General features: G+C 46.2%; 1 protein-coding gene across 5 annotated transcripts in view; it reads right to left on the bottom strand.

Annotated features, from left to right (window-relative positions):
* Positions 1–22,919, bottom strand: part of PDCD10 (programmed cell death 10) — a 145,924-nt gene that overhangs the window by 23,857 nt on the left and 99,148 nt on the right. For all 5 annotated transcript variants that reach the window (XM_085635175.1, XM_085635178.1, XM_085635176.1 and 2 more), the window contains one exon: positions 14,432–14,514. In XM_085635175.1, the coding sequence (XP_085491301.1) occupies positions 14,432–14,514 (83 nt within the window). The remainder of the gene's footprint in view (positions 1–14,431; positions 14,515–22,919) is intronic.

Here is a 22,919-nt window from a genome sequence, read left to right as displayed (position 1 = left end):
TAGATTCACATGCTTGAATATTCCCCGTCGAAGTGGGAGTCCCACGGTACATAAAAAAGCAAAAAAAAAAAAAAATATATAAACATTATATATTTTAAAATAACATACAAAGTCAAAAGTACCATAGGATCACGTTGACACATAGGAATGCATTGAAAAATTAATCACTTTACTGACATATCCATGTCGTTTTTATAGTCCAAACTCCAGCCAATCAGGCGCAAACACCCTCTAGAACCTTCTCCTCAGAAGCTCAGGCCCTCAGATTTTCATAGCACAAGAGTGACAAAAGAGTCTTATGAGGAGAAGAGAGCCTCTGAGGGGAGGAAGGGTGGGTCGCATGTGAATCTATGAAAGACACCAATACTGGAGAACCACAGTTTACAGGTAAGCAACATTTGTTCTTCTCCAGTATTGGGGTGTCTTTCATAGATTCACATGCTTGAATAGAATAGGTAGCAGTACTCTGCAGCCTGAAGAGGCAGTATCAAAGTTGCATGAAATACAATGACATAGCATCACAGAATCACAAATCTGATAAGGCTCACCTTATTTGAAAAGGTTACGAAGAACTGCTTGGCCCACTGCTGTATCGGCTTCGTTGATCGCCTCCAGGCAGTAGTGCCTCGTGAAAGTGTGCCTGCTGGACCACATAGCTGCCCGGCAGATTTGATGAATCGGCACACCAGCGAATAAGGCAGAAGAGGAGGACATCGCCCTTGTAGAATGGGCCCTCACTCTGGAAGGATATCGCTGAAGAAATCCAACGTGCAATTGTTGGCTTGGTAACAGAATGTCCCTTACAGGTTCGCCCATAGGCAACGAACAGTTGGTCAGATTGGCAAAAGGGTGCCGTTCTGCTGATATAAAATTTGAGGCATCTCTTTAAGTTCAAAGAATGCAGACTCTGTTCCGCTGGAGATTGCGGATGAGGAAAAAAAGGTTTTTAAAATCACAGGCTCATTAAGATGAAAGTCGGACGGCACCTTCGGCATGAAAGCTGGGTTAGTTCGAAGGATAACAGTCAGATTCAAATTGGAGGAAAGGAGGCTGGATTGTGAAGGCGTGAATGTCACTCACTCGACGTGAGGAAGTCAGAGCAAGCAGGAGGGCAACCTTCCAGGTCAAGAATTTAAAATCTGCTGAGTGGATTGGCTCAAAGGGCGCCTTCATAAGTTGGGGCAATACAATGTTAAGACGCCATGTGGGCGGGGGACGCCGAATGGGTGGAAACATCCGGAACAATCCCTTAAACAACTGTTGAATCACTCTAGACGAATAGAAAGAGGAGGAGCCGTCCTGGCGAAAACGAGAAAATCGCTGCCAACAAGACTTTGAAAGTGGAATGAGAAAGTCCTGACTGTGCCAACTGCAAAAAGAAAGGCAGAAGTTGTGCCGGAGAGGCGTGCACTAGGTGGATGTTAGCAGACGAACACCAATGGCAGAAGCGTTTCCACTTTAGTTTGTAGGTCTTCACCGTGGAAGGCGCCAGCGCCCTGGCAAGAACCTCTCTGCAGGCAGGCAAAATATTTAAGTGAGCAAATTCAATGAGCTCCGGTTCCAGGCCGACAATTTGAGCGAACTGGGGTTCGGATGGCAGATCAGACCGTTGTTCATCGTGAGAAGGTCCGGCCGGGGGCGAAGAAGGATGGGCTCGCATTGTGAGAGGAGCAGTAACTCTGAGAACCATGCCTGCCGAGGCCACCGGGGAGCAATCAGGAGAATGTGGCATGGTTGTCTCCGCATTTTCCACAACACTTGAGGTACCAGCGGGATTGGCGGAAAAGCGTAGGCAAATATCTTGCACCAGTCCATCAAAAGGGCATTCCCGCACGACCCGCTGTGGGGAAGCCAACTCGCGTAAGACTGGCATTTGCTGTTCTGTGGAGTTGCAAAGAGATCCAAGCCCGGGTGACCCCAGAGGCTGAAGACGAAGTCCAGAGTCGGCTGATGCAACTCCCACTCGTGGGTCGATGACGCGGACCTGCTGAGAGAATCCGCCAGAATGTTGGAAATGCCTGGTAGGTGGACTGCTGTTAGCGTGATCTGATGGAGTATGGCCCAATCCCAGATCTTCTGAGCTAGCTGGGAAAGCAGCGGAGCTTTGGTACCGCCCAGCTTGTTTAGATAGTGCATGCTCGTGGTGTTGTCCGTTTGAATGAGCACTGATTCCCCTTGAAGCAGAAGTCGGAACGATTTGAGTACAAGGAAGATGGCCATCAGTTCTAGCCTGTTGATGTGCAAAGAACGTTGGGACAGATTCCACTTGCCTTTGATGGACAATCCTTGAAGGTGACCGCCCCACCCTTCCAGGGAGGCATCCGTGGTAAGGACGAGCTCTGGAGCCTTTGCCAAAAAGGAAGTGTCGGCTGCGATGTTGTGAGGTTGCGTCCACCAGCGCAGAGCTTGTTCCATGCGAGCGGTGACAAAGATCCGGTCGCTGAATGAACCGGACACCTGACGCCACTGCTTGTCCAGTTCTTCCTGAATTGGACAACCCTTCAGTCTGCAATGTGGGATCAAAGAAATGCAGGAGGAAGCCATCCCCAGAAAGGACTTCAAGATGCGCACTGAAACGGACCGTTTTGATCTGATGTGAGCTGCAGGATCAGCTTCTGCCGGTCGTCGGAAACCAAAGCCACAGCCATGGAGGTATTGAGAGTAGCGCCTAGGAAAGTTCTGTGAAGAGCTGGCGTGAACTGAGATTTGTGTGTGTTGACCGACAGTCCCAGAGATTGGAACAGAGTCCGATAAAACTGAGTGTCTAAGGATGCCTGATGGTAAGACTGAGACTTGATTAGACAATCGTCCAAATATGGGAAGATTTGAATGCCTCGCAATCGTAGATAGGCCACCACCGGGGCGAGGACCTTCATAAAGACCCGGGGGGGCGGAGCGGAGCCCAAAGGGCAGGTCTCTGAATTGAAAGTCTCTCTGGCCTACACGGAAGCGCAGGTATTTTCTGTGGCGTGGTAGAATCGGCACATGGAAATAGGCATCCTGAAGATCGATTGTCGACATGAAGTTGTCTTGAGAGAGGAGCTGAATAATTTCCCTCAGTGTAAGCATGCGGAAAGTCTGATCCTTTAGAAACTTGTTCAGAGCCCTCAGGTCGAGGCTAGGGCGCCACTCTCCAGACTTCTTTAGCACGATGAAAAGACGGGAATAGAAACCCAGCCCCCTCTGAGTCTTTGGAACCACTTTGATGGCCCCTTTTTTGAGCATTAGTTTGATTTGTTGGAAAAGCTCCTTGAGATGAGCAGACCGGTTTTGGGTGAGGGGGGGGGGAGGGGAGGGGGTTCTGAGGGGGTTCTGAGGGAATTTGATGAATTCCAGAGCATGGCTGTTTGAAACAATGTCCAATACCCAACGGTCTGAAGTTATTAGCGACAAATTTAAAAAGAATTCCGATATTCGTCCTCCAACTCTGATAGGGTGAGCCTTGAGAGGAGGGGAGTGTAAGCAAAGAAAGTCATTGTTTTTTGGAAGAGGTTCCCCGATAGTTAGACTTTCCCCTGTAGGACTTGTTAGTCAGTTGTCGATAAGACTGTGGAATCTGGGAGGAAAAACACTGATTTCCTTGATTGTATGGGCGGTATTGTGTTGATCCGCCATGAAAGGAGGAGTTGGTGCAGCGTCCGCAAGCACCCCGAAAAGGCTGTCTTTTAAACTGCAGCGTGCCAAGGGAACGAGCGGTTTCCGTGTCCTTTTTTATTGTTTGGAGCGCCTCATCCACGTGCTGGCCAAACAGCGACTCCCCATCAAAGGGCATGTCAAGGATTTTCACCTGGACTTCCTGGCGAAAAGAAGTAGAGCGAAGCCAACCCTGCCTCCTTAGAACAGCTGCCCCAGCTAGCTGGCGAAAACCAGTTGAGGCAATATCCACAGAGCAATCGATCTCCGAAGATGCTCTTTCTCCCTCCTGAAGAATCTTTAGAGTGTCTGCTCTAGAGGGCTCTGGGATGAGGTTGATGAAAGCAGCCATGTCGGACAACATTTGGCGGTAGTAGCGACCCAAGATGACTAGGGAATTCGCTGCTCTGAAAGTTGTAGAGGCCATGGTTGGGAAAAAAAAATTCCAATGGCATCCAAGCGACGCCCATCACTGTCAGGTGGAGAGGTAAGCGGAGACCACCGATTCTTTGAGTGACGTTGTGCCACCTGGGTTATCACAGAATGCGGCTTTGGCTGGGATACCAGGCAAGCAGGAGAAGAGTCTGGAGCCTTATATTTCATCTCCAACCGCGGGAGAACTGCAGGAATTGAATTTGGTGTTTATCAATTTCATACCTTCGTTCCAGATGAAATCAACTATGGGCACAGCCAGAACTTGCTTCTGCGTCTGAGTTTTAAAATCATAAAAAGCAATCCTTCTCTCTCACTACCATTGGGAGATGAAAACGCTGTGCCGCCCTTTCCATCAATTGATGGAAACCTGTGATATCAACAGGAGGAGAATTCACTGGTGACGACGGAGACGGCAAATTGATCTGGTAATCGTCCCAATCAGCCATAGTATCATCATCATCACCCAGGAGTTCACCGTCTTCTCTAACCGGAAGGACGTCAGCGTCACCCTCTGTAGGAGGTACTAGTAAAGGGACGGATGGTGTTGGTTCCGCCGCCAGCAGAGGAGGAGCTGGAGTGTTCGGAGGCGCTTCTCGTGGAGAGCCGTAGGAAGAAGGTGGGAAACGGCGGTTGTAATCCTCCAGCATAAATTGGAGATTAGAAATGAGGGATAATGGCAACTGTGCCATCGGAATCTGCGCCAGGAGGTTCCTCCTCTTCCTCCTGATAATAATGGTCCTCCTGGTCCTCATTGTCGAAATCTTGACACTTGATGAAAAGTTCCGATTGACTGCGAGCAGCCCGGAATGTGGTATGTATGTCATCATCCGAGGCAGAATCATTCTCATTGCCAGAGGGAAACAGTTGTGGCGGTGGTTGAGTGGCTGGTGGCACTGTAATGGAATCCAAAACAGCGTGATGACGCTGCAGGAGTGAATCGTCAACAGAAGCAGGCGTTGACGTAGAAACAGGCACCAATGGAAGAGATGCTAAATTTGGCGTGGACGAGAGACCTGCCGTTGACTAAGCCGCCACCGTCGACGAAGCCTTAGTCACCGTCGACGAAGCCTTAGTCACCGTCGACGAGGAGGATCTCTTCTTCTTGATCGAAGATTTAGATGTCGACGGGACAGCCACAGGTTTCTTAGTCGTCGACGAAGAAGATATAGGACAGATTTCAAGGAGATACAAACCAACGTCGACGAAGATAGCGTCGACGGCATAAGGAACCTGCTGGAAGCCGTTGACGAAGTAGTGGAAGCAGACGATTTCGTCGGAGTGACCGCCGACGAGCCCGTCGACGGTCTGGCACGTTTATGAGAGGAAACATGCGCTGGGAGAGCCACAGACGCCTGAGAGTGAGATCTCAGGGGCGTGGGCGTAACAGCAGAGTGTAGTGGCACTTTAGCAACCTCCAAAAGGTGAAGCTTTCTCTTTTTAAGAAAGGGGGAGGGCAAGTCATGCACACTGCTACGCTTAGAGAAGGCTCCAGTGCGCCCAGAAGCCACACTTTCGGCGTCAGAGAGAGGATTATCTGTGACTTTCAACTTCTGTAGCCACAGAAGGAGGCGGCCCTCTCTATCCTTTAGAGTCTTCTGAGAGAAAGTCCTGCAAATTTTGCAGTTTCCTACCTCATGGTCAGGGTAGAGGCAGTATATACACTTCTCGTGAGGGTCCTCTGAATAGAGCCTCAACTTCCCACAAGAAGCGCAAGGACGGAAAAGAGACTTCTTACTTGAAGACATCAGGAAAAGCTGAAGATATCCAAAACCAGAGAAAAAACTGAGCAGAGCTCAGGGAAACTTCCTTCACACGACGTGTGGTAGAAAATCTGAGGGCCTGAGCTTCTGAGGAGAAGGTTTTAGAGGGTGTTTGCACCTGATTGGCTGGAGTTTGGACTATAAAAACAACATGGATATGTCAGTAAAGTGATTTCTTTTTCAATGCATTCCTATGTGTCAATGTGATCCTATGGTACTTTTGACTTTGTATGTTATTTTAAAATATATAATGTTTATTTATATATGTATTTTATTCATATATATATATATATATATATATATATATATATATATATATATATATACACACACATGTATACACACATATATACATATACACACACACACACGTATGAATGAGGCTTATTGCTTTTTTATGTACCGTGGGACTCCCACTTCGACGACGGGAAATATTCAAGAATGTGAATTTATGAAAGACACCCCAATACTGGAGAAGTAGAGAAACAAAGCAGACAGTGGTTACTGGGTGTTTAGCTCAAGTGTTGCGGGCCCATCATAATATGGGTCTGCAAACTGGGGCAAGTGCATCCTTTCTGCGCTGGTTTCTCAGGGAAGTGAGGAAAGCAGGGAGGTAGCGAGCGGGACAAGAATAAATCACTCAAACAAATTGTCTAGATCAGTGCTCATCTTTTATTTACATAGAAAGTGTTTTGCTCTCACATCAAAATGAAATATCACAACCTTCAATGGGCTTACAGTTACAGGTTGCGGCCTCACTTAGAGATTCTGGTAATGTCCCCCTCGCATTTGAGAGAATGGCTGTTGGGCAGACAAGACAAGGAGCAGCTCTTCAACTACTCTGCAGAGCACTACCATTCTTGGTCAAGAATACCTTGGGAACTGGAAAATAATGTGGTGATTTGAGTCCTACTTTTAGGCTCCTTTTCCAGACAGGGAATATGGGATCCACTGTCTAAGGTCCTGAAGCCTGTTGGGATGGTTCCATTCAAAATGAAATTTTTGGTCTGTAGTACTGACTCAACCTTAGGGCGCAGTGATGGCTCTCACAGCAGGTAGGTTTAATGATCCTGGCTCCAACCAGGAGTGTACAAAACATGCACACAATTAAACGTGAAGAGACGGCACCCGACCGCCATCAGCCTTGCTCAAAAAGTAAAAGGCACCAGACAAAAGAACATGCCTAAACTAGAAACTTGGACACCTTCTGCTAGCTCCCCACCCTCTCCTCTACCATCCACAAATGGCAGTGCTGACAAAAACCTAATCAGCAATCCCTTGCTAGAAGGGACTCAATAGATTTCTAGGGGCAGCCCGGTCTCAATCATCTCACAATTCTGTATCTATCTCCACCCTCCAGTCTACTGTGAGGAAGCTCTATCTATCCTCCATCTTGTGCCATGCTATACTACAAGCAATTAAAAATAGTTTCTACTGATTCCAGCAAACATACCCATATCGCACAGTCTCAATGTCACGTATGTGCCACAGATACGTATGCACTCAGTCCCCTATCAGCGCAACGGTCTTGGTGCAACACTTAAGCAGAATTTTTGAAAGAAGGGACTGTACGCCACACTCCTCTCGAACACAGTAAACGAGTTAGGCTCAGGACTATTAGTTTCCAAAAATGTTAGTTTCTTACCTCTCGGTGTAGTTTTGCAGCTTGAAGACTTTCTGGATTCACTATGCTATGCAGTGGGCGTCGACATACCACCATTTGGTGTCCTTCTGGGACGCCGACATGCTTCCTCCGGAAGCTCCCACCTTTGGTCGCCATTTACGGATTCTTATTGATTTTATTTTTTTCCAGTTCTTGTTCCCCTTTATTTATTCCTCCTGCGTCATCTTCCTTGCGGAGGCAGGTGGGTTCGTTAGTGAATCCAGAAAAGTCTTCCAGCTGCAAAACGACACCGACATGTAAGAAACTATGCGTTTCGCAGCGCAAATCTTTTCTGGATTCACTATGCTGAGCATTAACTTTGTAGCGGTTTGCTAGTCTTGTGGTGGCTGGGTGGAAGATGAACGTTGGTTTGTGAATGTATGTTGTAAGACCTTCTGTCCTACTTGTGTTTCTTTGTTCATCTGAATGCCCACGCAGTAGTGCTTTGTGAATGTGTGCACTGAGGACCATGTTGCCGCTTAGCGAATGTCCTAAATAGGTGTGTTTACTAGGAAGGCCACTGTTGCTCCTTTCTTCCTTGTTGAGTGAGCGTGCGGTGCTCCTTGAAAAGTTTGACCTGACTGCTTGTGGCACAACTGTATGACCTGTGCAATCCATCTTGCTATGGTATTTTTTCTGACTGGTCGTCCCAGAAATCTGTTCGCAAATTAAACAAAGAACTGCTTTGTTTTCCTGCATTCCTTTGTTCTCTCTATGTAGTACATGACTGCCCTTCTGGCGTCCAGGGTGTGCAATGCTCTTACTACTTGTGTCTTTGGGTTTTGGAAAAAAACTTGGTATTTGTATTGTTTGGTTAATGTGGAACTTAGATCCCACCTTTGGCATAAAATGTGGATCCGATCTCATGATGATTCTGTCCTTATGTATTGAAGTAGAGCTCTTGTAGTGTTAGAGACTGCAATTCACTTACTCAACGTAGTGATGTGATTGCCACTAAAAACGCTGTTTTTAGTGTGAGCATCTGTAAAGCTGCTTTGTGGATTGGCTCGAATGGCGCCTTCATCATTTGTGTGAGTACCGCATGGAGGTACCATGTGGGTGGTAGCACCCTCTTTAGGGGTGCTATCCTCTTTGCTCCTTATAGGAATCTTTTGACCACTTGGGATGTGAAGAAACTCTTCCCAGTTTCTCCCCTTGTGTAAGCTACGACTGCTGCCAAGTGTACCCTTATAGATGCGTAGCTTAGTTTCTCGTGTAGCAAATATGTTAAATATTTTAGTACTGTTGATTCCCTTGTGATTTTCCTTGAACGTTTTTCCTTATGGCACCAAAGGGAAAATCTTTTCCATTTTGCTGTGTAACACTTCGTTGTTATCAGTACTGCCACTGTGCTTTCTGGTAGTCTGAGGTGAGAAAATTCGAAGTCCTCAGGAGCCATGCTGCCAGGTTTAGGCTCTCTGGTTCTGGGTGTAGCACTTTTCCGTCTTGCAGAGTAAGGAGGTTCTTCCTGTTGAGGAACTTATGCATTGTCCCCTGCAACATCTCCATTATTTGTGAGAACCAGGTTTGCCTGGCCTACCGTGATGCTATGAGGATCAGTGTCATGCGGCTGTTCCTGCACTTGTTGAGTACCCTGTGTAGCAGTGGTATTGGGGGGAAAAAAAGATAAGCAAATGTCCCTGCCCAGTCTATCCATAGCGCATTCCCTAGGGACTGTGCGCACAGTTGTCTGGATACGAAGTTTTGGCATTTTGCATTCTGGGGTGTTGCAAATAGGTCGATTTGCGGTGTCCCCATTTTTTGAAGATTTTCAGAATCTGATTGATTCATCTCCCATTCGTGGGATGCTGATGTTTGTCTGCTCAGTCTGTCTGCTTCTATATTGTCCTGCCCTGGAAGATGAATGGCTAGTAAGTCTATGTTCCACGGGATAGCCCATCTCCATAGCTCCTGGGCTAGGGTTGATAGTGTTAACGATTGTGTTCCTCCTTGTTTGGTGATGTAGAACATTGTAGTTGTATTGTCTGTTTGAATCAAAACCCTCTTTCCGTAAAGCTCCTTCTGAAGGGCTTTTAAGGCTAGGAATATGGTCTTTAACTCCAGGAAGTTGATGTGCTTTATTGCATCCTGCTGTGTCTCTTTGTGCTCGGGAACACCTTTCCTAATGTGTCGATTTCTGCCCCCAAGAATATCTTTACCTGCTCTGTTGATGATGATTTTTCCAAATGTATTGAGAACCCGAGCTGGGCCAAAGTCTCTATGACCCTTTGAATGTGCTGTTTGCAAAGGTTGTATGTGCTTGCTCTTACTAACCAGTCGTCTAGGTATGGATAAATGTGGATTCCCTGCCTTCTTAGGTGGGCTGCTACTGCTGCTAGGCATTTTGCGAAGACACTTGGTGCTGACTTGAGTCCGAACGCTAGAACCGTGAATTGGTAGTGCGTTTTTTTTATTACAAATCGGAGTAGATTTTTGTGTCTGCTCTTCATGGGGATGTGCAAGTAAGCGTCCTTTAGATCTATAGTTGCCATGTAGTCCCCTACCTGTATCGGAGGTATTACTTCTTGTAAGGATGTCATTTTGAACTTTTGAGTCTTCATGAACTTGTTTAGGAACCTTAAGTCTAGTATAGGTCTTAATGTTCCATCCACCTTTTGTATGAGGGAGTACGTTGAATACATCCCCTTGTTCCTTTCCTTGTAAGGCACCCTCTCTATGGCCCTCTTGTTTAGAAGCTCTTGTGCTCCCTTGAGCAAATATGAGAGCTCTATTTTTTAATGAAGCTTGTTCTTTGGTTTTCTGCATGGCGGTTGTTTTGCCAGTTCTATGCAGTATCCGTGTCGTATTATGTTTACTATCCACTTGTCGGATGTAATCCTCTTCCACTCCTTGAAGACGTTTCCTATTCTGCCCCCCAATGGTGTTGCATGTTGAAGGGATTCTTTGTACTTTGGGACCTGTCGACCTCTTTGCTGTTGGCCTCTTCATCGAGTGCGCCCTTGAAAGGATTGCCTCCCTTGTTGGCATTGCCAACCTTGTTGTTGTTGACCCTGTTGTTGGCCCTGGTTCCCTCCTCGGTTACCTTGTTGAAAGGTCAGGTGTGAGGCTACCGGCTGGTGGTTACCCCTGCCTGTTGGTCTCCGCGAAGGTGTTCCCCTGCACATACCTCTGAATTGCAGTGCCCCATGGACCTTGCAGTTTTGTTATCTTTTTTTCAACTGAGTTAACTTGTCGTCAACAGCTGTTCCGAACAGTTGATCCCCATTGAACGGGGTGTTAAAGCTGTTACTCTGCACCTCAGTTTTGAACCCGGAGATTCTTACCCAGGCGCGTCTTCTCTCCGTAACCTCGATCATCAATTGTCTGCTTGATGTCTCCGCAGCATCTTATGCTGATTTTAAACATGCATTAGCCATGTTTTTCCCCCTCTTCCACTAAGTGGCTTGCCCTTCCCTGAAACTGGTCTAGCAGATACTTCAGCAGTTCGCCTACTTCCTCCCAGTGCTGATATGCATGCCTATTGATTAATGCCTTAGAATTTGCTATGTACCACTGGATTGCGCGCTTCATTTCATCTTCCTTCCTGTGAGATCAATTCTCTTGCTCTCTATGTCTGGCAGTGGGTCCACGTTAGTGGGTACATTAGCTCTTTTTCTGGCTGTGGAAGCTATTATAGAGTCAGCAGGCACTGAACCTCTGATGTACATTGGGTCCTTGGAAGAGTGCTTGTACTTCTTCGCACCCCTTGGTGTTACTGCCTTGCATGTGGCAGGCTCTTTAAAGGCTTCCTTTCCCTGGTCCAGCACACTTGGGAGCATGGGCAGGAATTGGCTTCTTGTCTGTGTAGGCAGCAAGGTCTCTATGAGGAAGCAGGACTGTGGCTTTTCCTCCTCTAGCTGCACTCTATAGGTGTCTGCAGCCTTCTTTATCACATGATTGTACATCCCGATGTCGTCGGGGGTGAGGGCCTCGAAGGGTATGAGTCTACCCCTTCTGGCGAGTCTGCATCGAGATCTTGCCACTGCATGTCCTGTGTCTCAGAGGTCACCAAACCGTGATAGGTTTGGTCCTCTTCTCTATCGGCTTCAAAGTAGTATTTTTCTCCCTCCTCTTCGTCTGCCGGTTCTGGAGTTGTAGGAACATGTAGTTAATCGAGATCTTTCGGGTAGCGTTGATGTTTCCGGCAGGATCTTGAATTGCCTCATTGTCTCGTCGAAATCTCTTGTGCTGCAAGTTACTTGCCATTTCAGCTTCGAGCCTTTTCTTTTCGAGCTCCGACGCTTGTGCTTCGGCGTCGAGATCTTCGGGCTGTCTCTTAGCGCTTGTTGAAATGAAATGAAATGAAATGAAAAAAGGTATTTAATAAAGCGCACTGTGGCCAAGCGGCTTCCTGGCGCTAGGGACCTGAGTCAGAACTCCCTGGATCAGCTCGAAGGACTAGGAGGGGAACGCCTGGGAGAAAAGAAAAGTTTTGAGGGCCTTACGGAAGTGAGAATAGATGGGAATAGAACGAATAGAAAGGGGAAGACTATTCCAGAACTGAGGGGCCAGGACTGAGAACCGCGTGCCACCCGATCTGGATTTACGAAAACGGGGGATGTGCAAAAGGGACATAGAGGAAGAACGAAGAGTGCGACAAGGGGCATAAGAGGAGATAAGAGAAGTGATGAAAAGCGGAGCAGAACGGGAGTGAGCCTGAAAGGCTAGGCAGGCCAATTTGAAAAAGGATCTAAAACGGACAGGGAGCCAGTGAAGGGACTTGAGCGCAGGAGTGATGTGAGAGGATTTAGGGAGGGAAAGAATAAGTCGGGCAGCTTGATTTTGGATGGCCTGAAGTCTGCGGGATTCAGAAGCAGGAATACCCACATATAGGCCATTTCCATAGTCGAGGCGAGAGGTGACAAGGGCCACGACTATGGTTTTAAGAGCGTCAGTAGAAAAGAACCGTGAGATCTTCCGAATAAGGCAGAGGGACAAGAAACAGGAGGAAACAACGGAGCTGATCTGGTTGTGCATTGAAAGGTCATGACTGACTTTGATACCGAGAGTGCGGACAGAGGCAACAGGAAGGGGGGGGGGCCGAAAGAAGGGGGCCAATGAGCGGGGGACCAGGGGTTAGAGGGACCACCAGTGACGAAGTCGAAGCTTGCTTCGCCCTCTCTTTTTTCGACGTCAAGGAGTCCTTCTCTTGACTGGTCTTAGATGACCTTTTCTTAAGGGTTTTCGCCGTCTGGGAGTCCTTGTCAAAGGAACCAACGGACTGTTTGTCCTTGGATGCGCTCGTGGTCGCCGAATGTTTCGACGCCGGGGCTGTTTATGAGGTCTTTTAGGGCTCGATCGGTTTAGGGGTCGCTATTTTCCTTACCTCCTTCGCAGTGGTCTTTTCGACGTCGACGACTTGGACTTGCGCGTTCTCCTTGCTCTCGGGCCCTTCTGCGACGTTGTCCTCTTCCTTGCTGGAGAGGCCCACGTTTTGAAGCAATGGTGGTAGTCCTTGCCCCTGCATGTTCGCTCTTCTTTGCTTCTACCTCAAAGTCTACGGGGTGAACGCTGAGCACGCGTTGCAATCTTAGGAGCGGTGATCGAGCGGCAGGCAAAGATTACAGACCGGGTGCTGGTCCTTCTGTGCGTACTTGTGGTGGCAAATGTCACAGAACTTGAATGGTGTCTTGTCCATTACAGCGCCCAGGTAGCCCCCTGTGTGCGCATTCTCCATAGGACGTCGAAGTCTGTGTTTCTCCCCCTTCTCTGCATCCCGGTTCACTGCCTCGAAGGCCGGTGTGTCGATAGGCTGTTTTTCTGCTCTTCTAGATGATTTTCGTGGATTCTTATCTTCGATAGTTCTGGAGCTCCTTCCATATCGATCCAAACCCAACGGCTGAAAAAAAGAATCTGAAGATGGCGACCAAAGGTTGGAACTTCCGGAGGAAGCAGATCGACGTCATAGGACACCAAATGGTGGTATGTCTACGCCCACCAGGCCACCCAAAATAAAAAAATAAAAAAGCCCCAGTACGCATACTGGATAAGCATTTTAGCCAGGCTGCTGAAGAGTCAGGATACTAGAGTCACATGCTGTTGATTCAGAAAACATTTCCCTTCGAACACTCAACATATGCTGCAGCTTTCTGTACCAAATACAGGTGGGGAAGGGGAAGGACTGTAAAGGCTGGCAAGAAACGGTTATGAGAAAGTCACATAATCTAGGCTCGCCAGGTTAGTGATAATTATCCTTCCTTTGGGTACAGCATGCACACGTAAAAGTCACAACAGGTGCATCATTAAACTGAAAAAGAAATTTCATATCAATAAAAAAAGGAAATGCTACCAAGTGCAATCCAATAAATATGCAGTATCAGCAGCTGTTACACATACATTTTGCTTCATTAATTATTCCCAAATGTGAAATGTTTTTTAAACTGTGGCCTGGCTGCATCTCAAATTATACACTGAAGGTTAAAACCCTTTTTACCTGTTGCAAGTTTATGCATCCATGCACGTTTACACTCATGTTTTCAGTATTGCAGCAATAAAATATTTACAGGTCACGTATCAATCCGTTTCAAATGTTTAGAACAAAAAAAGTACAATAATTTATTAAGATTTCCATCGTCTAAAGTGTAGTGTGTTACATGCACTAGCTAACTAATGTTTATGGTTGGGACTACACCAAACTTAGATAATGTTGCCTAGTCCTTTTACAAAATAGCCAAGAAAGCAAGAATTACTTAAGACACATATATCCGGAAAAAAACTAATACACTTAATTGATTATAGACTATCTAGCATAAACTCAAATCTTCCAAATTTACTTTTGTATAGCAGGATGAGAAAAAGACAACGGTATATAATGCAAGGAAACATCCCATAAATGGAGCATTTTACATTTTCGCATTGCTAATTTAGAAACCACCTTGTAGCAGTAATGACAGCAATTGACACAAGTGTTTGCAAATAATTTGAGTAGTTGATTACTTACTTTCCATCTTTGAAATACGTTTTCAGAGTGTCACTGAAACTTTTGGAATATTTTACAAACTCTTTCTTTTGATGCTCAAGTGCCTAAAACATAATAGAACAATATTTTAAAATGAAAATGATCTCAACAAATAAGTAAAGCATTGTTGTAGATAGTGTAGTTTGATACCACAGGCGAGCAGAAAGCCAAATAGTCAAAACTTTAGGTAAATATATTTTACTGACGTGCACTGTAGAAAATGGATATCACTTTAACAACCCCTACTACTGTCTACACATTTACTAAATAAGATAACAAAACAATGAGACAAAACAAATTTAGACCGAATGACGGTATGATTGCTGGAACGTCTGGTTATCAGTCCAAAATTCTTCCAGGCTGACTAATGAACAAGTTAATTCTCTTCGTTAACACTATTACTGGATATTCTAACTGCAGATTACCTAACATTTTGAATATACCCCAGGCGTCAGACTCAATCTGGAAAATCTTTAGTAGAAACCCTGCATGAAGGTAAGTTCTGCTCTGGAAGGGACGTGCTGAGCCACATATAAGCGCAATCCGTGCGTGCCAACGTCAGTTGATTTTTAGGTTGTCCACACCCCTAAGACACAGAGCCCATCAGCAGACTGGTTGGTAACAGTGTGCAAATCTCTAAACTTCGTACCTTTTCAGATGGAGAAAAGAGCCCAGTTCACAAAAACAGAAGGATGGCAGGGTTGGGAAGCAATCTGCAGTTAGATTCAGTGTCCACCAGAAGGCGTCAGGATGGTGAGGATTTTGCCAGACATGAAAAGACATCAACACTTTTGGAAAAAAGGAGGCTAGGGTCCGTAATGCCAACTTGTCTGGAAAGAAAGTGGTGTACGACGGGTTAACAATGAGGGCTTGCAGCTCACTCACACATCGCCCAGATGGTATTGATGGTGAAAATTCGTAATGGACAGTTGTGTAGAGGTTCTAAGAATGTGCACAAAAGTAGGATTAGATTGAGGGCCCATTGGGGCATAATGAAAGGAGATGGTAGAATTGTAGATTGCAAACCTTTAATGAAATGGGGAGGGGGGAAAAAAAACATCACATGAAAAATGATTATAAAATAACGAAGGTTGATTTGGCAACTGCTAAAAGGCCAAAAGAGCAGAAAATAACCATCAAGTGTGCCCAAAACAGCAATACTTCGGAGCGATTGGTCTGAAGTGGGTCAACTTGCAGTGTCTTGCACCAAAACACAAATCTGTTCCAATGACAGGAGTATACTTTATTTTGTCGAGGGAAGCCTGGCTGCCAAGATAAACCAAAGGAAATGATGGACGGAGCGTTGAACATTGCAAGCACTCACCCCCAGTCAACTGATCTGGGTTTAATCCATCACCGTTCTTTAGCCCACTCTGCCACCCCAGTTCAGACTTGGCCATATGCAAATCAGTCTGACCCTGTGCCTCATGGGAACAGTCCAGCCCGAACTGCCAAGCCATGTCTTCTCTGGACCGGAAACAAGCTTCCTAGGACCGGTTTCTGGCATTTCAGCCGTCTTCAGCCAAGCTTGCTTGAATCCAGTGGCAAAGTGAGCAAGGGACTCACGTCTGAGCATACCCTGCCAACTTATGGCGAACAAAGCGGTACAAAAGGGGACACTCCGTCCATCATTTCCTTTGGTTTTGCTTTGTTCGCCATAAGTTGGCAGGGTATGCTCAGACGTGAGTCCCTTGCTCACTTTGCCACTGGATTCAAGCAAGCCTGGCTGAAGACTGCTGAAATGCCAGAAACCGGTCCTAGGAAGCTTGTTTCCGGTCCAGGGAAGACATGGCTTGGCAGTTCGGGCTGGACTGTTCCCATGAGGCACAGGGTCAGACTGATTTGCATATGGCCATGTCTGAACTGGGGTGGCAGAGTGGGCTAAAGAACGGTGATGGATCAAACCCAGATCTGTTGACTGGGTGTGAGTGTTTGATTGGTTCTGATGCTCCGTCCATCACCACCCCCTTTTGTACCGCTTGGCTGCCAAGATGGCAGCAATCTTGCTAGGGAGGTCGAATCCATTCAACTGTGGCTGCTGAATCTCCAAGCACGTAGATGAAGACAGCGTAGGTCTGGGTGCAAGACACAGCCATACAGTTATAACAGAAGAACCTCCTGAAGAGACCACCAGATCGGAGGATAGATCCTGATGCTCAGGAATTTCTGCTACCACACTTTTCTGGCCCAATCCAGTGCCATTAGGATGACTTGGGATCAGTCGCTCCTGAATTTCAGCACAACTCTGAATAGGAGAGGTAGCAGCAGACGGGGGTTACAGGAGTCCAGAACGCCAGTCTAGCAGGAATGAGTCTCAGAGAGAGAGACATCCGGGAAACTGCAGCACGCCACATTTTTGATATTGTGCATTTGTGGCAATGGCAAAAAGCCAGGGTTCTCTCCATGTATGAAAGAAAACTTGAACCACCTCTATCTAACTGCCATTCGTGATACGCTAGGCTTCTAAGGTTGCCTGCCTTGCTGTTTAGAGATCTCGCCAAGTGGTGTAGCTGCAGAAAAACCCCTCTGATGTTCGAGCCATTTCCAGAGGCGTATAGCCTCCTGATGAACAAACCACCAGCCCACACCGCCCTATTTGTAGCAGTACCATATGGCAGTCGGGTTCTCTATGAGCACCTGCAATAAACTTCCCTTTAAGGAGGGTAGGAAAACTTACAATGCCGAGCAAATAGCCCGCGGTTCCAGGAGGTTGATGTCGAGCTGGGCCTCTGCCGAAGACCTGATGCCTCAAATCTCCACCACCCCCAGATGGCTTCCCCAACCCAGAAGTGCTGCATTGGTCACTAGTGTTAGCTCTTGGGGAGAGGGGTCTGCCGCTTACCCAATCGCAGTCCAGCAGCCACTACTGCAGGTCATTTGCAGTGTACTCTGAAATCTGGACATAGTTGTAATGATCCCCCGGTGCTGCGCCCACAGGGACTTCAGATCTCAATGCAGAGCCTGCATATGCCACCTGGCATGCTTGACCAGCAGGACACAGAACACCATCAATCTCAACAACCCCAGGCTAGTCTTCACTGAGATACAGGCTAGAGGCTAAAACAGCAGGATCATAACCAGAATGTCCTGGAGTCTCTTCTCTAAGAGGGTGAGGGTGGTTAATGTGGAGTCCCTAAACTGCACCATGTCCAGAACAGCTCTGATAAAAGGGAGGATAAGTAAATCCCAAAGATGATGTCAGGGGGGTTGCCGCAGTCTGGAGGTGTTATGTTCCTGGGTTAGGCTCATGTAGCGAGGCTGCCCAGTACTTACATTGCCCTATTTTTCACAAAAGATTTCTGCTCTGAACCTTTGCACATATTTGCATGCATGACAATGTTGGATTAGTTTCTACGAAACTACTTTGTTTAAATATCAAGCTTCGCACAACATTATCACGTTGCCTCCATCATGTACAAGGCCTCTTTCTGCTCTATGTATAAATGTCATTCTATCTTCACCCATGGGACGACAGCTATCTACATATCCATAACATGGCTAATCTACAACGTACATCACAAGGCTACTTTCTAATCTTAATAATGAGCATCCAGATAGATTAATAGAGGAGGCACTTCAGCTGACACCAAGGGTCTCTGCATGCTGAGATTTCACCATGCAACGGTCTGAAATCTCCATAAGATGGTGTCCAATTCGAGACCAGGATGGGCTCTTACATCCTCTCCCGCCAGTTTACAGGTCTGGATCGTCCCTTGTGGGGAATTCTTGGTTTTACACCCCCACACCCTCTAGGTACACTTAGAGTAAGGTTTTGCATAGTAGGAGTAAGCCAGATTACTGCCTTGCTTATGTGCCTGCACATATACAGTGTTTTAGCACCATGGTAGAACTGTATCTACTAATTATGCTTTTGGTGCCTGTAATCACATTCTTCTCCTTCGGTCTACTGATTATCGCTGCACATGTATTCTATAGAACAATAACGCTGGTTGAATAAATATATTGAAAACGTCCCACTGGATATTTCGCGGAGCACGAATATGCACGAGTGACTGAGAGAAAGATTCTGACCGGTTTCCACAATCACTGAGGGGTCAGGGCTGTCATGTTCAGTGCTTGCCAGAAACCATTCACTTCCTGGTAAAGTTGGAGGGGGAGGGGCTTACGGTGGCACTGTGAGCTAGCTGGTCTCAAGGCCAACATATGTTGCGGGGGTGCTCAGAATCAGTCTAGGCACCTCACCCAAAGTTTGTTGTCCAAAAAAAGCACAGGTCCTACAGATTAGTGGGAAATACATGACAGAGGTAAGTGAGAAGTGTGTGGGACCAGCCCACCTTCAGCAGCCAGTCGTCAAGTAAGGGGAAAAACCAGAACCCCTGACCTCGTAAGATGCAGTGCAACCACCATCACTTTTTAGAGCACCAGAGAAGCACTGGGGAGGCCAAAGAATAGCACAAAGAACTGAAAGTGTTCCTGCCACATTGTGAACTACAGGTAGTGCCTGTGGTCCCGCGGAACATGGATATGGAAATAAGCGTCCTGCAGCTCGAATGGTACTATTCAGTCTCCAGGATCGAGGGCAGACAAGACATGGCCAGAGAGAGAATCTTGAATTTGGCATTTTGCAGGAAGGTGCTGAGAGGGTCAAGCTCTAAAATGAGATAAAGGTCTCTGCTATTCTTCAGCATAAGTAAGTAGTGGGAGTAATGCCCAGTTCCTTGTAGAACACGCTTGTCCAAAGTGATGGCTTTCCATTCTGGGAGAAAATGTTGATGCCAGTCTTCAACAGGGTGGTTGTATGACTGGAAAGCTAAACTAAAAAAGTTTAATGACTCCGGTAGCTGGGGGTGCGGGAGACTGGGTTGCACGCTGCCCTTGTCGTCCAAGATGTCTAGTCTGTGGGTACTGAGATCACCAAGATGCTGAAGGGTCTGCTGGGCTGGTTGCATAGGGATGTGCTGGTATTATTGAAAACCCCCATTGTAGCCACATAGGTGGAAATGAAGCATTGGATTAGATAACTCCAAGGACCATTAAAGCCCTTGTGGGCAGACTGCCACTTTGCCAAAGGGGAAAGAACCAAACGTAATATCCATGAGGAAAGACTGGATAGCCCAGGCGAACCCTCATCCAGGCGTGTCTCCCGAGCGTCACACTGGTGACTATTGTTCAACTAAGGCAGTTTGTAGTATCCAACTCGCATCAAATCTCTTGCAAAAGGGTAGCGAGTAAGTTATCAGGCACAATAGACTAGACGTGAACATAGAAACCCCAAAGAGACTGAGTATAGCGACCAAATAGGCATCTGGCATTGACAGACCGTAATGCTATGCTAGTGGAGGATAGCTTGGGTTTCCCGAAAGTTTCAAGACGCATGGATTTTCTGTCTTGCGGGGTGGTAGAGATGGTATTTGGGTTGAGGAAACTCTCCAGAATCTGTTGTGGCGTTAGCACCTCACCTTCTGCCTATTTATCAGTGGTTCAAATATGGCTTTGCCCCTGGCCCAAAAAGGATGTCTTTAATGCCTTCATTAAAAGGTAGTATGTGCTCAGTATTAGTAAGTCCGAGATGGAGAACTTCAGTGAGATCATTGGTCTCACCTCCAGAATGGGCAATTTGAGGTCAAAAACCTCAGCTGCCCTCTGTGTGACAACTGCGTAGGAGGCTCTTTCTTCAATAACTGGCACGATTGGAGAGGCCAGTCCAGTGTATGACGTATCTAGTCCAGTGGCATCTTGCAGCTCATACCAGTTTTCTTCAGTATAGGGATGAGCAAATGAGTCCCCTGCATCATAACAGTTATTATCGGAATCTGTGTCCAAAAGCGTGTGGATGATCTGGGCCCCTTCCTTTGAGGCAAGGGCAATGAATCAGGGTCTAATGAGGGGCTGGAAGGATGTGGCCCAGCGGGATCAGGGCAGGGACTCGGTCTAAGGAGAGTCAGCTCAGAGCTCAAGAGCCCTTTTGGCTGTGTTTTACTGAAGAAATCAATGCTCCAGGTCTAGTTTAGGCTGTGGCGCCAACACAGACTTCAGAACCGAAGGAAGTGCTGGGCATGCAACGGGTCTAGAGGTTGCAGCTGGCACTGATGGGGGGACCCGCTAGAGTAGTTCCAGGTGGACATCCTTGCAACTCCTTGGAACCCAGAGGCATGCCAAAGGGAGCCGGAAGTGTAATGAAGAGAGTCAGCATAGTTTTGTAGAACTCATGGATTAACTGCAGTGTGACGGAATAAAATAAATTACTTACCTGTAACTGTGGTTCTCTAGTATTGGTATCTTTCATAGATTCACAGGCTTGAATAATTTCTCGTCGAAGTGTAAGTCCCATGGCATCTGAAAGCAGTACAGGTCATCCACAGCCCATAAGGGCTAAAAGAAACATTCACTTCATTACTTCTCTATCATTACAAAAGAACCAAACTTCAGCCAATCAGGTGACAACACCCTCTAGAACCCTCCCCATCTAGACTCCACACACTCAGATTTCCAAGCACTAGTGATAAACTAAACACACAGGGAGAAGGTGAGCCTCCTAGGGGTGGAGGGTGGGCCATGTGAAAGATGGCAAAACTGGGGAACCACAGTTACAGTTAAGTAACTTATTTTCCTCTCTGGTATTGGATATTTCATGGATTCACATGCTTGAATCGGAATAGCTAGCAGTAAGCAAATAGCATCATAATTAAAAATATTAAAAAATATTTATATGACAGTAGGATACTAAAAGAAATAAGAGTTCACCTTATTGGAACAGATGTCAAATAACTGCATGTTCTTCTGGTGCATCCTCTATACTACCGAATCCAGACAGTAACACTGGGTAAACGGGTGTCTGTCTTCCATGCATCTGCCCTACAGATGTCCTGAAGAGAGAGACCATCGAAGAAGGCGACTGATGTAGGCACAGTTGAGGAAGAGTGTGCTCTAACTTTAGATGAAAGAGGTTTTCTAGCTTTACAATGACAAAACTGGATAGCAGCAGCAATCCAAAGAGCAATGCTTTGTTTGGATATCAGATATACCTTCCAAGGCTTATCAGAAGCCACTAGCAATTGGCCAAATTTTCTTAATTGCTGTGCCCAAATTTTAAACATCTTTTAAAATCTAATGAATAAAATATTTTTTTCCACTATGGTCTGCGGATTTGATAAGAACATTTTGAGTACTATAGGCTCATTAAGATTAAAGTCTATAAGCGCCTTTGGGATACATTTTGGGTTGGTTCATAATATTACCCTGTTCTGATTAAATTATAAAAAGTTTTTTTTTTTTTAACTGAACGCTTGAGTTTCACTTATTCTCCTTTCAGACGTTAAGGCTAGTAATAATGCCACCTTCCATGAGAGAAACTTTAGTTTAGCTATGTATGGGCCCGACTGGAACATTCATCAACTGTGAAACAAAATTAAGCTGCCAAGATGGAGGAGGTTGCTTTATGAAGAAAAGACTTGGAAAAGTCCTTCAAGAAACTATTTGAAATTCTATTTGACCATAGAGATGATGTACTAGATGATCTCCTGAATCTGGTTATAGCTGCTTAGTGTACTTTAATTGAAGTATGAGCCAATCCCGATTAAGCTAGATGTAATAAATATGGCAAGATACCTTCTGGTGGAGCTGAAAGAGGATGCATTTGTGATCTTTGGCACTACAACCAAAATTGTTTACACTTGAATTTAGAAGTCCCGTTAATGGAATCAGCTCTGGTTCTAGCACGAATTTCTTCACAGTCTTGCGGGATATTTAGGCTTGCAAATTCACTTTGTTCAGAGCCATGATGACAAATGCAAGGACGCTAGATCTGGATGAAGTATTCAGTTGTGGTTCATGGACAATAAAGTCGGCATTGGCTTTAGTTGAATATAGTGTTTCTCCAAAAGCAGGATCAGTTTGGCGAACCAATGCTGCCTCTGTCATTTCGGGGCTATCAGAATTAACCTGCACGGTTCTTGCTTAATCTTGTTGCGAATTCATGAAATTAATTGGATTGTGGGAAAATCGTAAGCAAAGATCCCTGACCTGCTTATTGAAAATGCATTTCCTCACGATTCTTGTTGAGGATCTGAGTTTGCGTAGAATCAGCTCTTACAACTCTGACAAGTTGCAAACAGATCTAGATTTGGCTTGCCCTAAAGGTCGTAGATATTGTTCAGGGCAACTTGGTTGAGCTCCCATTAGTGACAGCTGTTCCTGGTAGTGCTTATGGTATCCGCTATAAAGATTTTTATTCAAAGGAAGTGCTCTGCCTTCGATTGCACCTGAGGTTTTAGTGCCCACAACCAAACCTCCTGAGCTTCTTGAGACAGCGGTTGAGATAATGTGCCTCCTTGCTTGTTGATGTAATGCATGGTGGTGGTATTGTCTGAGTATTAGTACTGATGCTCCCTTGATTCTGGGAAGGAAGGCCTGTAAACTCGATGCGACCACCTTGAGCGCCAACAGATATATGAAAGATATTGGTGCTGTGAGCCCATTTTCCCTTGATTTGTAAATCCTGAAGGTGCAC

This window comes from Triturus cristatus, chromosome 11 (assembly GCF_964204655.1).
Source record: "Triturus cristatus chromosome 11, aTriCri1.1, whole genome shotgun sequence".
In the NCBI taxonomy this organism is placed as follows: Eukaryota; Metazoa; Chordata; class Amphibia; order Caudata; family Salamandridae; genus Triturus; species Triturus cristatus.
The sequence above is the reverse complement of the archived record's forward strand: the minus strand, read 5'-3'. Positions and strand labels throughout refer to the sequence as shown.